Genomic DNA, 16520 nt, shown 5'->3' with positions numbered 1-16520 from the left:
GGTCAGGACTCTGACTGGGCCATTCAAAGACATAGAATTTCTTCATTTGAAGCCACTGTATGGTCACTCTAGCAGTGTACTTTGGGTTGTTATTTTGCTGAAAAGACAAACTTCCTCCCAGTTTAAGCTTTCTGGCAGAGGCTAGCAGGTTTTTATCCAGGAGCTCTGTATTTAGCAGCATTTACTTTTCCCTCAATCCTGACCAGATTTCCAGTCCCTGCTGCTGAAAGGCATCCCCATAGCATGATGCTGCCTCCACCAGACTTTACAGTAGGGCTGGTGTTACCTGGCTGATTGTAGTATTAGATTTATGCTGCTCGTACTGCTTAGTGTTGAGGCCAAAGCGTTCCACTTCAGTCTCATACAACTACAAGGCTTTCTTCCTCATCTTTACAGTATCTTTTAAGTGACACTTTGCAAAGTCTTGATGAGCAAGAATATATATATTTTTTTAGCTAAGGTTTCTTCCTTGCCCTTTTTTTGTGCAAGGCCTTAGAGATTGTGGAGTCATGAACTTCATCTCCAGTAGCAGCCACTGACTTCTGCAGTTCACTCAGAGTGACTGTTGGCATCATAGTAGCCTCTCGTATAACTGCCATTCTTCTCTGGCAACCTAAGAGTGGCCTGACCTGAGAAGTGTGGTTGTGGTTTCATATTTTTTCCACTTTATCATGATGGACTGCACTGAGCTCCAAAATATGTTCAGTGCCTTTGAGATGGTTTTGTACCCTTCCCCAGATGTGTGCTTCTCTGTTATAATTTCCCTTTTATCTTCATTTTGGTTTGGTCTGTTGAAAATCTACAATACTGTTCAATCTTGCAGAGGAAGGCGTTATTTATTTATATGAATTCATTGAAAACAAATGATCTTTCAATTTTCTACATCAACATGGGTGAGTTGGTAAGTTAATACTGTATATTGCATCTGAAGAAAGTAAGTGTAGTAATTACAATGGTGATGAATACTTTTTCAGCTTCACTTTGGTTTGGTTTTTCAGCTTTACTTTGGTTTTTAATACTTAGTTAATTATTGACAGGTTTTGGAATTTTTCTTTTGATTTGACATGATACACAATGTTTTGTAGATCATTTCAACAAATCCTATTTCGATATATTATAAGTTTATAACATGACACATTAAAATGCAAAAATAGTTGTAGAGGGCTAAATTCTTTTCTCATGACACGATTAAAAAAAAAAGTTGTTGCCAAGCCAGATAAGTGGCTGTTATAGCCAAATGATCAAAGACCTGATCAAAGTAGATTGTTAGAAACTTCAGGGAAGGAAGGAGATTCAACAAGGTGGAACAAACTATAAGTGAACTCTGAAGCTGTAGACCTTGGGAGCAGAAAGCATAGCTACCCTTTAAGCACATAATTCCAAAATTATTGGAGTGTACATGATTCAGCAGATTGTAAAGTTGGAGATTACAGGAACAGAGATAGGTGAGAAAATGGACATATTTTAACTTATGGGAAATTTGTTTGGTCAGGAAGCATAGCCCCAGAAACGTAGGTTCAGTTCTGATTTCTGATGCTGCATGTGTGGAATTTGAACTTTTTCCTTGTGCCTGCACGGGTTTTTTCATGATACTGGTAAACCCTATGTTATGTTCCTGAAAAACTGTGCACATCACGATTTCCAGTTATGCAAAATACTATTTCCCATGAAATTCCTTGTTATACAGTAAGTGGACATGCATTCTTATGGAATATTTTTCTGTTAACTATAATGAGTATTGGTACTGCAGCAGCTGGTTCATGACAGATGCCTTGTCAATTTCAGAGCAAAGTTTTGAAACACAACAAGTTTATACATAGAAATACTGAAGTCAACCTATCATTCTATTGTATGACAAAGACAGAGATAAGGACAAAGGAGGGATGAGCTGAAACAAGAATGGAGACAGTTACCAAGGTAGAAATTGGTGATATTAAATATGCAGAGGTCCAAAAGCTAAACTAGGAAAAGGAATGGTATTAGTAGTAGAGGAACATTTTTGGCAGTGGAGATCTACAGCTAATCTAACAGAAGTCTGTATGCAATATACAACTCTGGATTGATCTTCCCACAGACAGCTATGAAACAAAGAAAACATCAAACCCCCATGTGCAAAAAAAGCAAATCACACAAACGGCAAAAAAATGAACAAATAACTCAGAATACAAAACACCAAATCACAAAGACATCGAGAGAATCCTGCCATATTGAATTCAGTTCAGCTCAGTTGAATATTTAATTGAAGATCTCTGCATGTCAGGTCCCAAATGTCACACAACTTGACTAAGATTTGAAGTTGGTGAGATAAGGCTGGGTTTCATAAACATTCAGACAGAAACTGGTGTAATATTTTCCAGTGAAGTAACAAGATACAGCATGTAAATGAACAATTGTGCCTCTGATTATCCTCTGTCAATAAAAGAATAAATAAAAATGCTACCAGGCAAATGCAGTCCTATCTCATAACAGAGCAATTGTAGAGCAAAGGCGGTCAGTGTGATGGAAAGGTAGACACTGCCAGTGAGTGGAAAACCAACAGACATTACCACATAGTTCATTTTGGGAAAAGTTTTGTCAGAGATGTTTAATGGATTTCAAGTCATGATGTAGTGGATGCTGGAAGTCCAGCTAATTCTTCAAATATTTTCAGTGGTTTATTTGAAAGGAGTCATTATTTTTGTTAAATGCTGAAATCCCAAACAGATGTTGTAGGTAACTTATTTTTAACTTACTCTATTTTTAGATGTTTGGATTATGGCAAAGGCCTTTTGTGATAATGTTGCTCTTTCCAATCCAGAACATATTAGCTGTTGTTTGGGAGTAACCTGACTTCACTAAATCCAAATGCTCCATTTGTCAGAGCTATGAATATCAGCAATGCCAATGGGCTTTTCTGTCTTGACCAATCTGATTTTCTCATGTCATTCAACCATTTCAGTCACTGACTATTCAAACAAATGGCTATTCTGCTCAATCTTCCTCTCTCTAGCTGGAAGTGTTGTAGCAGAAAATGTTTATATATACTGTAGTTAATTTGATGACATTTAAAGACTAATTGCTCATGCCAATACAGTGAAATGTGAGTGAATGGTTACAGTACAAATTAGAATACGGTGTACAGTACTGTGCAAAATTCTTAAGCATTATACCTAGGGTGCCGAAGACTTTGCTTGGCACTGCATTGTCAATGTGGAGCAGAGATCAAGTTTGCAAATCTGGCGGGAGCAGAGTATGTTGGGAATGCCATGGGAGTGGTGTGGGCTGGGTGACAGAAGGAATGCCATGGATGGGGGTGGGGCCATATCCAGCCAGTGTCTCCCTGGTGCTTCCTGCCCCTTCCCCTTTTCCCAACCATGATTCGCTTCTCCCTACCCCCTTCCCACTTCCAGTCCGCAACATAGATCCATATCAGAATCAGGTTTATTATTCTTCACCAATGTCATGAAATTTGTTTTTTCTTTTGCAGCAGCAGAACAGAGCAATATATAAAATTACTACAGTACTGTGAAAAGGTCTCATGCACCCTAGCGTGTGCGCGCTCTCTCTTTCTCTCTCTCCATCTTTCTCTTTATCTCTTTCTTCTCTTTCTCCCCCTCTCTCTTCCTCTCTCTCCCTCTGTCTCTCTACCCCCTCTCTCTCTCCCTCTCTCGCCTTCTGTCTCTCTCCCCCCTCTCTCTCCCCCTCTCTCTCTCTTCCTCTCCCCCTCTCTCTCTCTTCCTCTCCCCCTCTCTCTCTCTTCCTCTCTCCCTCTCTCTCTCTTCCTCTCTCTCCCCTCCCTCTCTCCCTCCCTCTCTCTCCCTCTCCCCTCTCCCCCTCCCTCACTCTCTCTCCCCCCTCCCTCTCTCTCCCCTCCCTCCCTATCTCTCCCCTCCCTCCCTCTCTCTCCCCTCCCTCCTTCTCTCTCCCTCTTCCCCTCCCTCTCTCTCCCTCTCCCTCTCTCTCCCCCTCTCCCTCTCCCTCCCCCCTCCCCTCCCTTACACACACAGTAAGACCTTTGCACAGTACTATATTTTTGTCAATTTTAAGCCTCTTTCTGCTAATATCAAATAATAGCCGCAAGTAAATTTATAACTAGGTATATGATACTTTTCGTTTGCAGATAATTACTCCTTTCCGAAAGTTGATTTTGTGTGCTGAAAACCGCAAGGAAATGGAAGATTGGATCGCTGCAATGAAAACGATCCAAAACAGGGATCACTTTGAGGTGAGATTGCTCTATACTTTCTGGAATTTGTGTCTGTGAATTGAAAACTGCAAGTGAGTTATCTGCTTGGTACTGGGTACTTGCAGAAGAGGAGAGAAAATCATCAACAGTTTGAAACTTGAAAGAAGAGTTCAGGCAGTATTATAATTTCTTTGAAAGCCTTTGGAACATTTCAGGAAGATAGATTGTTATATAAAGAAAAGGGCTATCTATCCACACATTATTGCAGCCTTTATTCTTTTGATTTTGGCATTCTAGTCAGAATCAGGTTTAATATCACTGGCATATGTCGTGAAATTTGTTAACTTTATGGCAGCAGTATAATGAAATACATGATAAGTAAATATAGAGAAAAAAGGCAGAGTTGCATTAAGAATATATATGTCTATTAAACAGATTAAGTTAAAATAATGCCTTCTCTACAACTGCATCAATATGTTGCATCTAGCTTAGGTCCTTGGAGATACTGACGCCCAGGAACTTGAAATTGCTCACTCTCTCCATTTCTGATCCCTCTACGAGGATTGGTTTGTGTTCCCTCGTCTTACCCTTTCTGAAGTCCACAGTCAGCTCTTTGATCTTGCTGACGTTGAGTGCAAGGTTGGTGCTGCGACACCGCTCAACTAACTGGTATATCTTGCTCCTGTAGGCCCTTTCATCACCATCTGATGGGTAATTTATATTTTCCTTTTCCTAGATTAATGATTCCAGTTTAGCAACACCATGCACTTAATACTTATGCAGTGATTAAAGACAGTCAGCATGGCTTCATACATGGTAGATCAGGTCTAACCAATCTTATTGAGTTTTTTGAGGAAGTTACCAGGAAAGTGGATGAAGGCAAGGCAGTGGATGTTGTCTACATAGACTTTTGCAAGGTCTTGCATGGAAGATTGGTCAAGAAAGGTCAGAAACTCGGCATACAAGTTGAGGTACTAAATTGGATTAGAAATTGGCTTTGTGGGAGAAGCCAGAGAGTAGTCATTGATGGTTGCCTCTTCAACTGTAGGCCTGTGAATAGTGGAGTGCGGCATGAATCGATGCTGGGTCCTTTGTTGTTTGTCACCTACATGGACGATCTGGATGATAATGTGGTTAACTGGATCAGCAAATCTGCAAATGACACCAAGATTGGTGTGGTGGACAGCGAGGAACGCTATCATGGCTTGCAGAGAGATCTGGATCAACTTGAAGAATGGCAGGTGGAATTTACTGCAGATATGTGTGAGGTGTTGCAGTTTGGAAGGACTAAACAGGGTAAACTACACAGCAAATGGCAGGGCATTGAGGAGTATTGTAGAACAAAGGGGTTTGGGAATACAGGTCCATAATTTGTTGAAAGTGATATCACAGGTAGATACGGTAGTAAAGAAAAGATTTTGGCATGTTGGCCTTCATAAATCAAAGTATTGAGTACAGGAGATGGGATGTTATGTTAAAGTTGTATAAGACTTTTGGAGTATTGTGGACAGTTTTGGTCACCTACCTACAGTAAAGATATAGATAAGATTGAAAGGGTAATGAGAAAATTTACAAGGATGTTGCCAGGTCTAGAGGACCTGAGCGAAGTTTGGATAGGTACATGGATGGTAACGGTATGGAGGGCTGTGGTCCAGGTGCAGGTAGATGGAAGCAGGCAGTTTAAGTGGTTTTGGTGTGGACTAGATGGACTGAATGGCATGTTTCTGTGTTGTACTTTTCTATGACTGTATTCTTGAGATTAGGTGGCATTGAAAAGACAGCATTTATTACCATCACTTAACTGCCTGTAGCTGTTTATGTGGAAAGTACTACGAGTGCCACGTTGTGCAAGCTTGGATTGCGTATCAGTGAAATCAGAAATAGATGATTCCTAGTAGGATGATTGTGAACATTTTGTTTGTGTAAACACGAGAAAGTCTGCAGATGCTGGAAATCCAAAGCAACACACTCAAAATACTAGAGCACAGCAGGTCAAGAAGTGTCTATGTAAATGGATAGTCGGTATTGCAGGCCGAGACCCTTCTTCAGGAAGGGAGAAGATGCCAGAATAAATAGGTGGGGTAGGGGAAAGCACTAGCTCGAAAGTGGTAGGTGAAGTCACTGGGTGGGGAAGGTCAAGGGCTGGTGAAGAAAGAATCTGATAGGAGAGGAGAATGGACCACAGGAGAAGGGGAAGGAGGAGGGGACTCAGGGGAAAGTACTAGGCCGATGAGAAGTAAAAGGTCAGAGTAGGGAATAGAGGAAGAGTGGTTGGACTTGTTTACCAGAAGGGGAAATTGATCCCTATGCTATCAGGCTGCAGGGTGCCCAGTTGGAACATAAGGTGCTGTTCCTCCACCTTGAGGGTGACTGCACTTTTATGATAGTCAACAGTATGCTCACATAAAGGGGAAGACATTGAAAAAAATACTAAATATGTTATCTTAGCTCTGGAGCCATCAGGTCTTGGCACTGCATTAAAATATGGAACCGATTAAAATGACTATCACCAGTGTAATAAATAGCCATGTAACTTTCAGGTGGTTTGCGCGTTCTCATTTACGGTAGCTGGATCTTCAATGGCCAAGGTAAATAACTCCCACATCTCTCACTGTAAACACAGAGTGGCCAACCCTTCCATTTAAGGACTGTTTGTGAGGAGTGCTTTATTTCAAGATGTATAACGTATTTGTAGCGCAAGTAGTTTTGCTGCCTAAAGTTTATTGCACAAGTATTTCTGTTGGAAACAGAACAAAGGGGATGTTTGTGATGTGTCAGACTTTGGCCCATACTCTTCAAAATACTTCAAAGTGTCTGTTGCTCTGATTTCTAAAAAGTACCTCTTTTATCCTTGCTAGCTGAGATAGGTAACAGTGCAAGAACATATTACAATGAATATTTGCTGTTTCTCCTCAACCACCATTAAAATATTGGTTTTTGATGGGATACACTTACTCCAATAACTTCTCTAGATGGCTATTTATCCTATGTAGATCTAGTTCTGAAAAGGAGTATCTGAGCAAGCTGAAATCCTAGTATGAACTAATAAGTCCTCATACAAAGTTTTCATGAGTTTATGAAGCACATTTCATGTTAAAGAATAAAGTGGAGAAGAACAGAAATGGAGGATAAGAGTTGGATGGTTAACCAAAAGTGGGAAAAAGCTTTTTGAGATTGAGAGAGAGATTTGACAAATTCTGAAGTTCCAGAGGTTGTTTTTTACATTGGTAAAATCATTATCCAAATGAAAATCCCAGGTTTGATTAACCTGATTCTCTCAATTAGATTCCTTCATTCCCATTGCTCTCTTCCCAATGAAGTCTTGATTTTTTCCAGTCTTGAAAGCCACTTCATTGACCAATGGTTCATTGACTTGTTTCCTTTTTTAAATAGACATGTAATCTTGCCTAGTTTTTAATTTTCAGATGTTTTTAGAGCAGTTTTTGGGAAAGCTCAAATCTAATTAAATTTTGCTTTTCTTTTTTTTCCAAATATACTTGTATGATATCTTTTGGGTCCTAGGGACTTGCTAATTTTTCATATATTATTTTGCCTGTCTGCAGTTTTACAGTCTTTCTATCCCTATTTTCCCTGTCTCACATCTCCAATCTTTCCTGTTTTTTGTTACTCTACGGTTCACCCAGACAAAATGAAAATTTAGAAATTTTACTTTAGTCTTATGCTGTGCTGTTTTTCTAATTATTTAATATGAACATCCTTGTTCTTTAAGCATTGTCAATCAAGTGATGTCTTTCCTTTGTGTAATTCCTTTGCTGTCAAATTTAATTTATTTAATAAAACAGCTCTCTTCTATTTGTGCACTGCTACAGAGTACTTACAGTACAGAATAGGCCATTCAACTTACCGGCTCCATTCCAGTGCTCCACATTAGTATTCTCCCACCCTTATTCAGCAAACACTGTCTAACCTTTTCTCCCTTGCATATTCATCTAGCTTCACCTAAGTGCACCTTTGCTATTACATGTAGCTATTCTTCATAATAGCAAGCTCCATATGCTAACCAGTTTCTGGATAAAATTATTTCTCTTAATATCCTCTTAGTGTTCCTTCCTATTGTGTAACATTTAAGGTCTTCAAATATTGCCACAGTTTTTCAGCTTTGAAACTTCCTTAACTTTTGGATCTGAATTCTACTGCAATACTTTTTGCTTGTAGGCTTACATTTCTTAACTTTTGGATATGAATTCTACTGCAATACTTCTTGCTTGTAGGCTTACATTTCTTTCCAGTGTTTTAACATTCTTTTTGTCCCTTAATTCTGCCATTGTGATTTCATCCAGTTAGAGTTCTTCCACTCACCCTAAAAATGTATTTTGGTTGTAGTTGCATCACTTCCCCCTCCCCATGTTTCATTTTTGTTTGTTTCTGTAAACTCCCATATTCTGTTCTGTTTGGCTCTGACCAATGCCCAAAGTGCAGACTGATTGTTGTAATGTTTATCACTTCATTTTCCCTTTACTGAATATGCCTTTATTTTCAATTGTAGCACTTCTGGCATTGGCATGGAGATAATTTGTTTGATTAGCTACTTTCCTGCTTTTTGTTTTCTCATCTGGTACTCCCCTGTCCTCTACTGACAATTAATTAAAAACTTTGTGAAGGATTTCTAGCCTCATTATTTTGTTTATTTGAGTTTCATGTAGGTCCTGAGTTGTGACTCTTTACACAATTGTTTTGATCGTGTTATTCTGTTAGATTTATGTTACCCTGCAAGGTGATGTACCATCTCAGAATTCAGAACACAGTGAAGTAAGGGTTTATCCCTTTCTCTAACTGAGGGCATGATCGTGTCTTATTTGGGAACTGTTCATTTTGATGGTTAATGTTCCATTGCGTCATGATGCTGCTCATGATTGCCTCTTTCCTGTTTTACTGCCCTCAGCTATAGTGTAAGCACAGTACGCTCGCAAGAGACCATTCTCCGAGTTTCTGACTACTCTTTGCGTAATCGAGTGAAACGATTAGATACCAGATAACTGATTGCCTTTTTTTTTAAGCCTGTTTACAGCAAATTTTCGTGTGGTGATGGTAACATTTGACCATATTTTGTGATTCATTGCCACCCCTATCTCTACCTGTCCCACAATGCCAAACCGCCCACAAGCTACAGTCAGCTAAAGATTTAGCAAAATCACCAGTTTAGACATTGTGATTGAGGGAGTGACCAGCATTGAGTTATGCAGTTGAGAATATGGAAATTGGGAAATTGCATTGTGGTTGATTTAAACAGTGTATTTCAGAACTGCATTTAGATTCATAGCTTGAGAATAAGAACAAATTAGGAATTGAGAATGTTTACATTTTCCCTTGTGCATTGCCAATGAATTTTGGCTATCACCAGATGATTTAGGACTAACTAATCAGTGCTTGGGGGTGGAGAAATGCTGACATAACAACAGAAAGATATGTAAGATGGCATAAAGCTAAGCATCTTTCCACTGTTTGCTAGCTGGTCTCACCAATTTCAGCTTGCCTTAATTGGATCAAATAGGGTGACTAACAAGAAATTGCATGGTAATACCTGCTAAATGTTTTGAATATTCTTTCCTCTGAGCAGTCAACCCAATACAGCATGGACCATTTCTCAGGAATGCACAACTGGTACGCTTGCTCACATGCACGACCCACATATTGCAATGTCTGTCGAGAAGCCCTGTCTGGCGTAACATCTCATGGATTGTCCTGTGAAGGTAAGAAGATGATATAGCAATAGTTTCTCAGTTCATTCATTCTCACTGACCATCCCTTAGAGCTAATCAAAGATATTTATTGACAGGAGGTTTAATGGTTGCACTTCTTCTGACTTTACTGTTAACATTGGCCTTTCTAATTTTAATCCTCTCCTTACCCTAGTTTATCCTGTTAACAATACCACACTTATGCCATTTCCTGCACTCTCCTTGTGCTACTAGCTCATGTGAGGACAATCAAAGTTAGTAATTACCTCAATAAGACAAGGCCAAGTAAGTATAATTTCATTAGTAGAGTGACCTTTGGTTTTAGTGCACAAAACTAAGTATAGGGTACTTGCAAAACAGAGTGTTGATCTGGAACATTCTGACTATATTCTTCCTGAATGAAAGAAATATGCTTTTAAATCTAGAAAACTTCTTGATAGATATTCCCTCATTAAGAGAAGTGCTTTATTGATTTACAAAAGGCATAGAAATTTATCCTCTCTGAGTAGGATTACTGTGCATCTTCATCATAAGAAATGTTTAATTTTTCTGAAATTAACATCTTGTAAAGTTATAATGAATGCCCTGCAGTTTCTTGTTATTTTTTGTCTCTTCACTTTTTATTAATTTTTCATTTACTTTATTAATTGCCAATGTTTGTATCATTTTCAGTGTTTGTTCTTATTTCCTGTTTTAACCTGTGCCAATAATGTAACCATTTAACCGAGTCATATAATTATCAATACATAATACTTATATTTACAAAAAACTGTAGAATTAAAGCCTTAGAGTATTTGCAGAAGTGTGACTCTCAGAAAAAGTTCCTGATAATGAGGCTACTGCATTAGTACCATATAATTTCACTCTATGAAGAGTCCAGGAGGTGAACTCTTAGCCCCATGTGCTGAGGTCTTATTAGTGCAAATCTGCAAAAGATCTAAGTAAATATGAACCAGTGATAAATGATACTTTTGCTCTGTAAGTTAGATATTTCCATAACATGGCAACCTAGATCCCAGTGACTCAGAGGGCTTGTAAACTAGGCTTGTCTTGAGTTACTGAAAATCAAAGATGTTCAGATGCTGGAAATCTAAATTAAAAACTGAAAATGCTGGAAACGCTCAGCAGATCAGACAACATCTGTGGAAAAAGTAACAGAGTTGAAGTTTCTAGTGAAAGATTTGGCACCTTGTTTGTTTTCTCTCTCTCTCTCTCACTCTCTAACTGCCCTCTTTCAACTCATTGGCTCAGTAGTTAGAATCATCCTGGCAATCCTATCCTTTCTTTAATGGAGATATTCCCTTTGTCCTATCCACCCATTTCCACACTCTCTCTGCAACTTAAAATTTGTTTACTTACTTTCCCAGTTCCAATGAAGGAATTTTAATATGGAGGGTTATACTCTGTTCCCTTATGCACAGATGCTGCCTGACTTGCAGATTGCGCATTTCTTGTTCTTTAACCTTTGGAAATATTGTATGAATTCCTAATGTCCTTATTCAGAGGTATAACATCCACCTGCTTAAATGGGAGTGATTTATACAGCAGGGACTGTCATATCTTACACAACAATGATCAGCACAAGCTTATTTACGGCGGTAAGATGGTCCATCTTTGAAATCCTAATGGAAACAGATTAGTACTTGCTTGGCTTTAGGATTTGAGATTTTGCATTTATTGCATAGTACGTCTTTCCATCCCTCTTCTCCCGCCTCTGCACAAAAACATTGGTCTTGTACTTGCGGTGGCCAAACAAGTATACACACATACACTTGCACCTACACACACCACACAAACACAGAATAACTGTTGATGAGTCTCTTTTTCTCTTTCTCTCCCTCTCTTTCTCTCTCATGTGTCCTTTCCTTTCTGGTTCACAGTATGTAAATTCAAAGCTCACAAACGCTGTGCTGTGCGAGCCACCAACAACTGCAAGTGGACAACGCTGGCCTCAATTGCCAAAGATATAATTGAAGATGAAGATGGGGTATGTTGTAAATGGGAGTCAAGCAAATGCTGATAAATGAAAATCTGAGCAAGTGCTAAACAGTCTGGAAATCATCCACTGCTTTTGAATGATACAACATGATTAAGATGTTGATATTGTGAGTTCAGATCCTTTTGGGGTTAGAGTCTAGACTGATGAGAGATGAATTTAAAATGTTTCATGAAATAGTTTACATTGAACAAGTATGTGGTTACCAAGGAGCACCAATGGTTTTTCGGGAGGAATATGCCCTTGCAAAGCTGGTTTTTACCAGGAGAATGTGGTAACTGGAGTCACTGGAGGAAAGAACACAACAATGTGCAGCAAGCAGTTACCTGGGAACATAGAACTGAGCAGTGAATGGTTGCGAAATGGAATAAAGTAATCGTTTTCAGGGGGTTACCAATGGGAAATCATGCTTGATTGATGGTGATTACAAGAAAGAATGCTGCAGAGCTGGAGCTCTCTTCGGAAATCCTCAATCTGAATTTTAAATATTGGAGCTCCCCCGATTGGTAAGACTAGGTAAAGCCAAACATTTTATTTTAGATTAGTGAGATCTTTGTGGCCAAATAAACACTATCTCTCACAGCCTCAGAATATTTTAAAGCCCTTGAAGACCAACAAAATCTTTGGTAGTAAAGTCACTATTATAACATAAGACAAGCCTCAGAAACAGCAACAGTGTAAAGGGCCAGATGTTTTTAGCAAATCAGATTGAGTATTAGGACATCATGAAAATTCCCATGTAATGCTTCAAATAGTGCTCTTGGATTTTTTTTACTTCCAACTGAACAAGCAGCTCCTCAGTTTAACATTCAATCCAAAAGATAAAACCTCTCACAAGGCTTCAAACCGTAGGGGGAACACTAATTTATTTTGATGCTTCTACAAGGATTAACTTATGTCTGTGTTCCCTTCTTGCATTTCCAAGAAACAGTGCCAGAGGAATCTTTGCCAATGTTGCAATTGTGAGACGGTTGCACATTTCATTCTTTGCTTCCATTTGAGTTTACTTGCTTACCAATGTACATTGTACATTGTAATTTTTTTAACTGTGCTCTGTTAATTTTCATTTCTGCAGCTGAATGAAAAGTTGAGAGAGAGAAACCTCCCCTCAGGCATGTACTAGTCATCCATGCTGGGATCTGTTTTACTTACTTCCTCACCACTGTACAAACACCCTGTAAACCTTATCACCAGGTTCTGTCTTTCTCATTGCTGCGCTTGCTGGATAATCACAAAATCTTGAGACAGATGAATTATGAAGCCTTTATGTTGAGGGTTCCCTTAATCTCGTTTACATTAAATTAGCTGGACTTCATGACATACTTTAGCTGAGATCTATGCTAGTCCCTTGCATAAAATCCAAAAATAGTTTATGTAGAAATGTGTACTTGTCATAGGATGCTAGAATCTGTTATTCCCTTTGTTGCAACAATCATGTGATATTTAGATGAGGTCTGTGCTAGAATGTTAGGTAGGGCTCTTAGCTAGTCTCTTACACAGGAATCTAAATCCTGTTGAAGCATGGTCTAATCCTACAATGCGGGGGTCTTCTTGCATTGCTGCCATGTGCTTTTAAAAACTGAGATATAAGCTGGAAAATTAATTGGTGGCTTTGCTGCTTCATTAATACATTGTGTGCTTGTCCACTTACCCAAGAACCAAAATGTATGTCAGTCCTTTAGCCTGGATCAGTGCTCATTTCTTATTAGATCATAAGACATAGGAACAGAGTTAGGCCATTCAGCCCATTGAATCTGTTCATCATTCCATCATGGCTGATTTATTAACCCCCCCCCCCCCCCGACTTCATTTGCTTGTATTCTCCCTGTAACCTTAATGCCCTGACTAATCAAGAACCTATTAACCTACACTTTAAAAATACTCAGTGACCTGGCCTCCACACCCATCAGTGGCAATGAATTCCATTGATTCACCACTCTCTGGCTAAAGAAATTCCTCCTCACCTCTGTTCTAAATGGACATCCCTCTATTCTGAGGTTGTGCCCTCTGGTCCTAGACTCCCCCACTATAGGAAACATGTTCTCCATATCCACTCTTTTGGCCTTTCAACATTAGCTAGGTTTCAATGAGATCTCATCCTCATTCTTCTGATCTTCCAGCAAGTGTAGGCCGAGAACTATCAAACGCTGCGCATATATGAACCCTTTCATTGCCAAAATCATTCTTGTGAACCTCTACTGGACTCTGTCCAATGCTAGCCCATCTTCTCCGAGATAAGGGGCCCAAAACTGCTCACAGTACTCCAAGTGCATTCTAATTCCAATGCCTTATAAAACCACAGCCTTTCATCCTTGCTTTTATATTCTAGTCCTCTTGAAATGAATGCTAACATTGCATTTGCCTTCCTTACCACCGACTCAACCTGCAAGTTAACCTTTAGGGAGTCCTGCTCAATGAAACCCAAATCCCTTTGTATCACTGATATTTGAATTTATTTTGAAAATAGCGTACACCTTTATTCCCTCTACCAAAGTGCAAGACCTTACACTTCCCTGCATTACATTCCTTCTTCTACTTCTTTGTCCATTCTCCTAATTTGTCCACATCCTTCTGCAGATTCATTGCTTCCTCAACACTACCTATCTCTCCACCTATCTTCATTTCGTCTGCAGACTTTGCCACAAAACCTTCAATTTTGTTATCTAAATCGATGACATATAATGTATAAAGAAGTGGTCCCAACACCGACCTCTGAGGTATATCACTAATCACCAGCAGCCTACCAGAAAAGGCTCCCTTTACTCCCACTGTTTGCCTCCTACCAGTCAGCCAATCTTGTATCCATGCAAATATATTTCCTGTAATGCTGTTATCTTGTTAAGCAGCCTCATATGTGACACCTTGTCAAAGGCCTTCTGAACAACATCCATTGACTCTCCCTATTTTGCCTGTTTTTTCCTCAGATTTGTCAGGTAAGATATCTCCTTAAGGAAACCATGCCAACTTTGGTCTATTTTATCATGTGGCTCGAAATACCCTGAAACCTCATCCTTAATAATGGACTCTAACATTTTCCCAACCACTGAAGTCAGGCCAGAATCAAATCATTCTTGAAAGATCGTTACTAATGCCTCCACAATCCTTTCAGCTATCTTTTTTCAGGATCCCGGGGTGTAAATCATCTGGTCCAGGTGACTTACCAACCTTCAGACCTTTCAGCTTCCCAAGCACCTTCTCAGTGACTAGACTCATTTCTGCCCCCTGACACTCTTGAATTTCTGGCATACTGCCCTTCCCTTTTGAGCCACAAGGCCAGATTCAGTGCCAGAGACCCAGTCGCTGTGGCTTCCTCCTGGTAGGTAATCTAACCCCCCACCCACTCCCAACACTATCTAAAGCAGTATACTTATTATTGAGGGGAATGGCCACAGGGGTACTCTGCACTAGCTGCCTATTCTCTTTCCCACTCCTGGCAGACACCTAGTACCTGCCTCCTGCAACCCATGGGTGGCTACATGCCTCACCTCCTCATTCTTCCATCTGAAACAAAAGTCATCAAGTTGCAGCTCCATTTCCTTAAAATGAACTCTTGGAAACTGCAGCTTGATGCACTTTGTGCAGATGTATTTAACCAGACTTCCTACTTCTCATACGAAGACCATACTGCTAACCCTGGACCCATTCTCACATATAGTAATAGACAAAGAAAGAGAAAAATAACTTAGTGGAAACTACCTCAGCTAAACAAGTGACTGCTCATGATACTTGCAGCTCACTGAAAAAAGGCCCAGAGCTCTTTTTAAACCTTGCACTGCATTAGCCAAACAAGCCGTTCATGCTGGTCTTTGCTAGTATCAAAGCTAATTCTTTCAGCTGGACTGCCTACTGATTTCCTACATTATGATCTGTGCCACTTTATTAACAGTTCCCATTGTAGGAAAAGGGGGTGTTCTTTGGATCCCTTTATAAAGCATAATATCAATACAATGAATGAGAAGAGGAAAATGGTAGGCTGAATTATTGTTCTTTTCTGTTGTTTAGAATACAGCTGAAAATAGCATCTAGGATATCCTAAGAAAAAAGAAACAGGACCAAAGACTCACCAAATTACTGTAAACAATGTAAACATGATAAAGAATTGTGTGAATTCAGAATGCGTCACTCAGTATGTTTTTGTACTGAGATTTTCTGTGTAGTTAAGAACATCATAGATGCTCTGACTATAAGTGACTTGCTTTCAGTTATTGAACTGTTCAGATTCAGAAATGAGTTTAAATCACTGGCATATGTCATGAAATGTATCATTTTACAGCTGCAGTACATTGCAATACATAATAAAAACGATAAATTCCAATAAGAAGTATATATAATAAAAGAAAATTAAATAAGTAGTGCAAAAAAGACAGGGAAAGTATAACACTGAAGTAGTATTCATGGATACATTGTCCATTCAGAATTCTGATGACGGGGGGGAAGAAACTGTTTCTGAAACATTGAGTATGAGTCTTCAGACTCCTGTACTTCCTCCTTGATGGTAGTAATGAGAGAAGTGATGGAGGTCCTTAATGATGGATGCTGCCTTTTTGAGGTATCGCCTTTTTAAGATGTCCTCGATGCTGGGGAGACTAGTGCCCATGATGGAGCTGAATGAGTTTACAACTTTCTGCAGCTTCTTTCCAATCCTGTACAGTAGTACTTC

The 16520-nt window shown here is 39.4% G+C and overlaps 1 protein-coding gene across 4 annotated transcripts in view; it reads left to right on the top strand.

Annotated features, from left to right (window-relative positions):
• The window catches only part of LOC140725377 (diacylglycerol kinase delta-like), a 161447-nt gene that overhangs the window by 84783 nt on the left and 60144 nt on the right, over positions 1–16520 (top strand). For 3 of the 4 annotated variants that reach the window (XM_073040779.1, XM_073040778.1, XM_073040780.1), the window contains 3 exons: positions 4100–4204; positions 9744–9876; positions 11745–11851. In XM_073040779.1, the coding sequence (XP_072896880.1) occupies positions 4100–4204; positions 9744–9876; positions 11745–11851 (345 nt within the window). Of the gene's footprint in view, positions 1–4099; positions 4205–9728; positions 9877–11744; positions 11852–16520 lie in introns of those variants that run through there. The other variant, XM_073040781.1, reaches the window with a different exon arrangement.

This window comes from Hemitrygon akajei, chromosome 3 (assembly GCF_048418815.1).
Source record: "Hemitrygon akajei chromosome 3, sHemAka1.3, whole genome shotgun sequence".
Taxonomy (NCBI): Eukaryota; Metazoa; Chordata; class Chondrichthyes; order Myliobatiformes; family Dasyatidae; genus Hemitrygon; species Hemitrygon akajei.
Note: the sequence above shows the minus strand (reverse complement) of the source record. Positions and strands in the feature narration are given on the sequence as shown.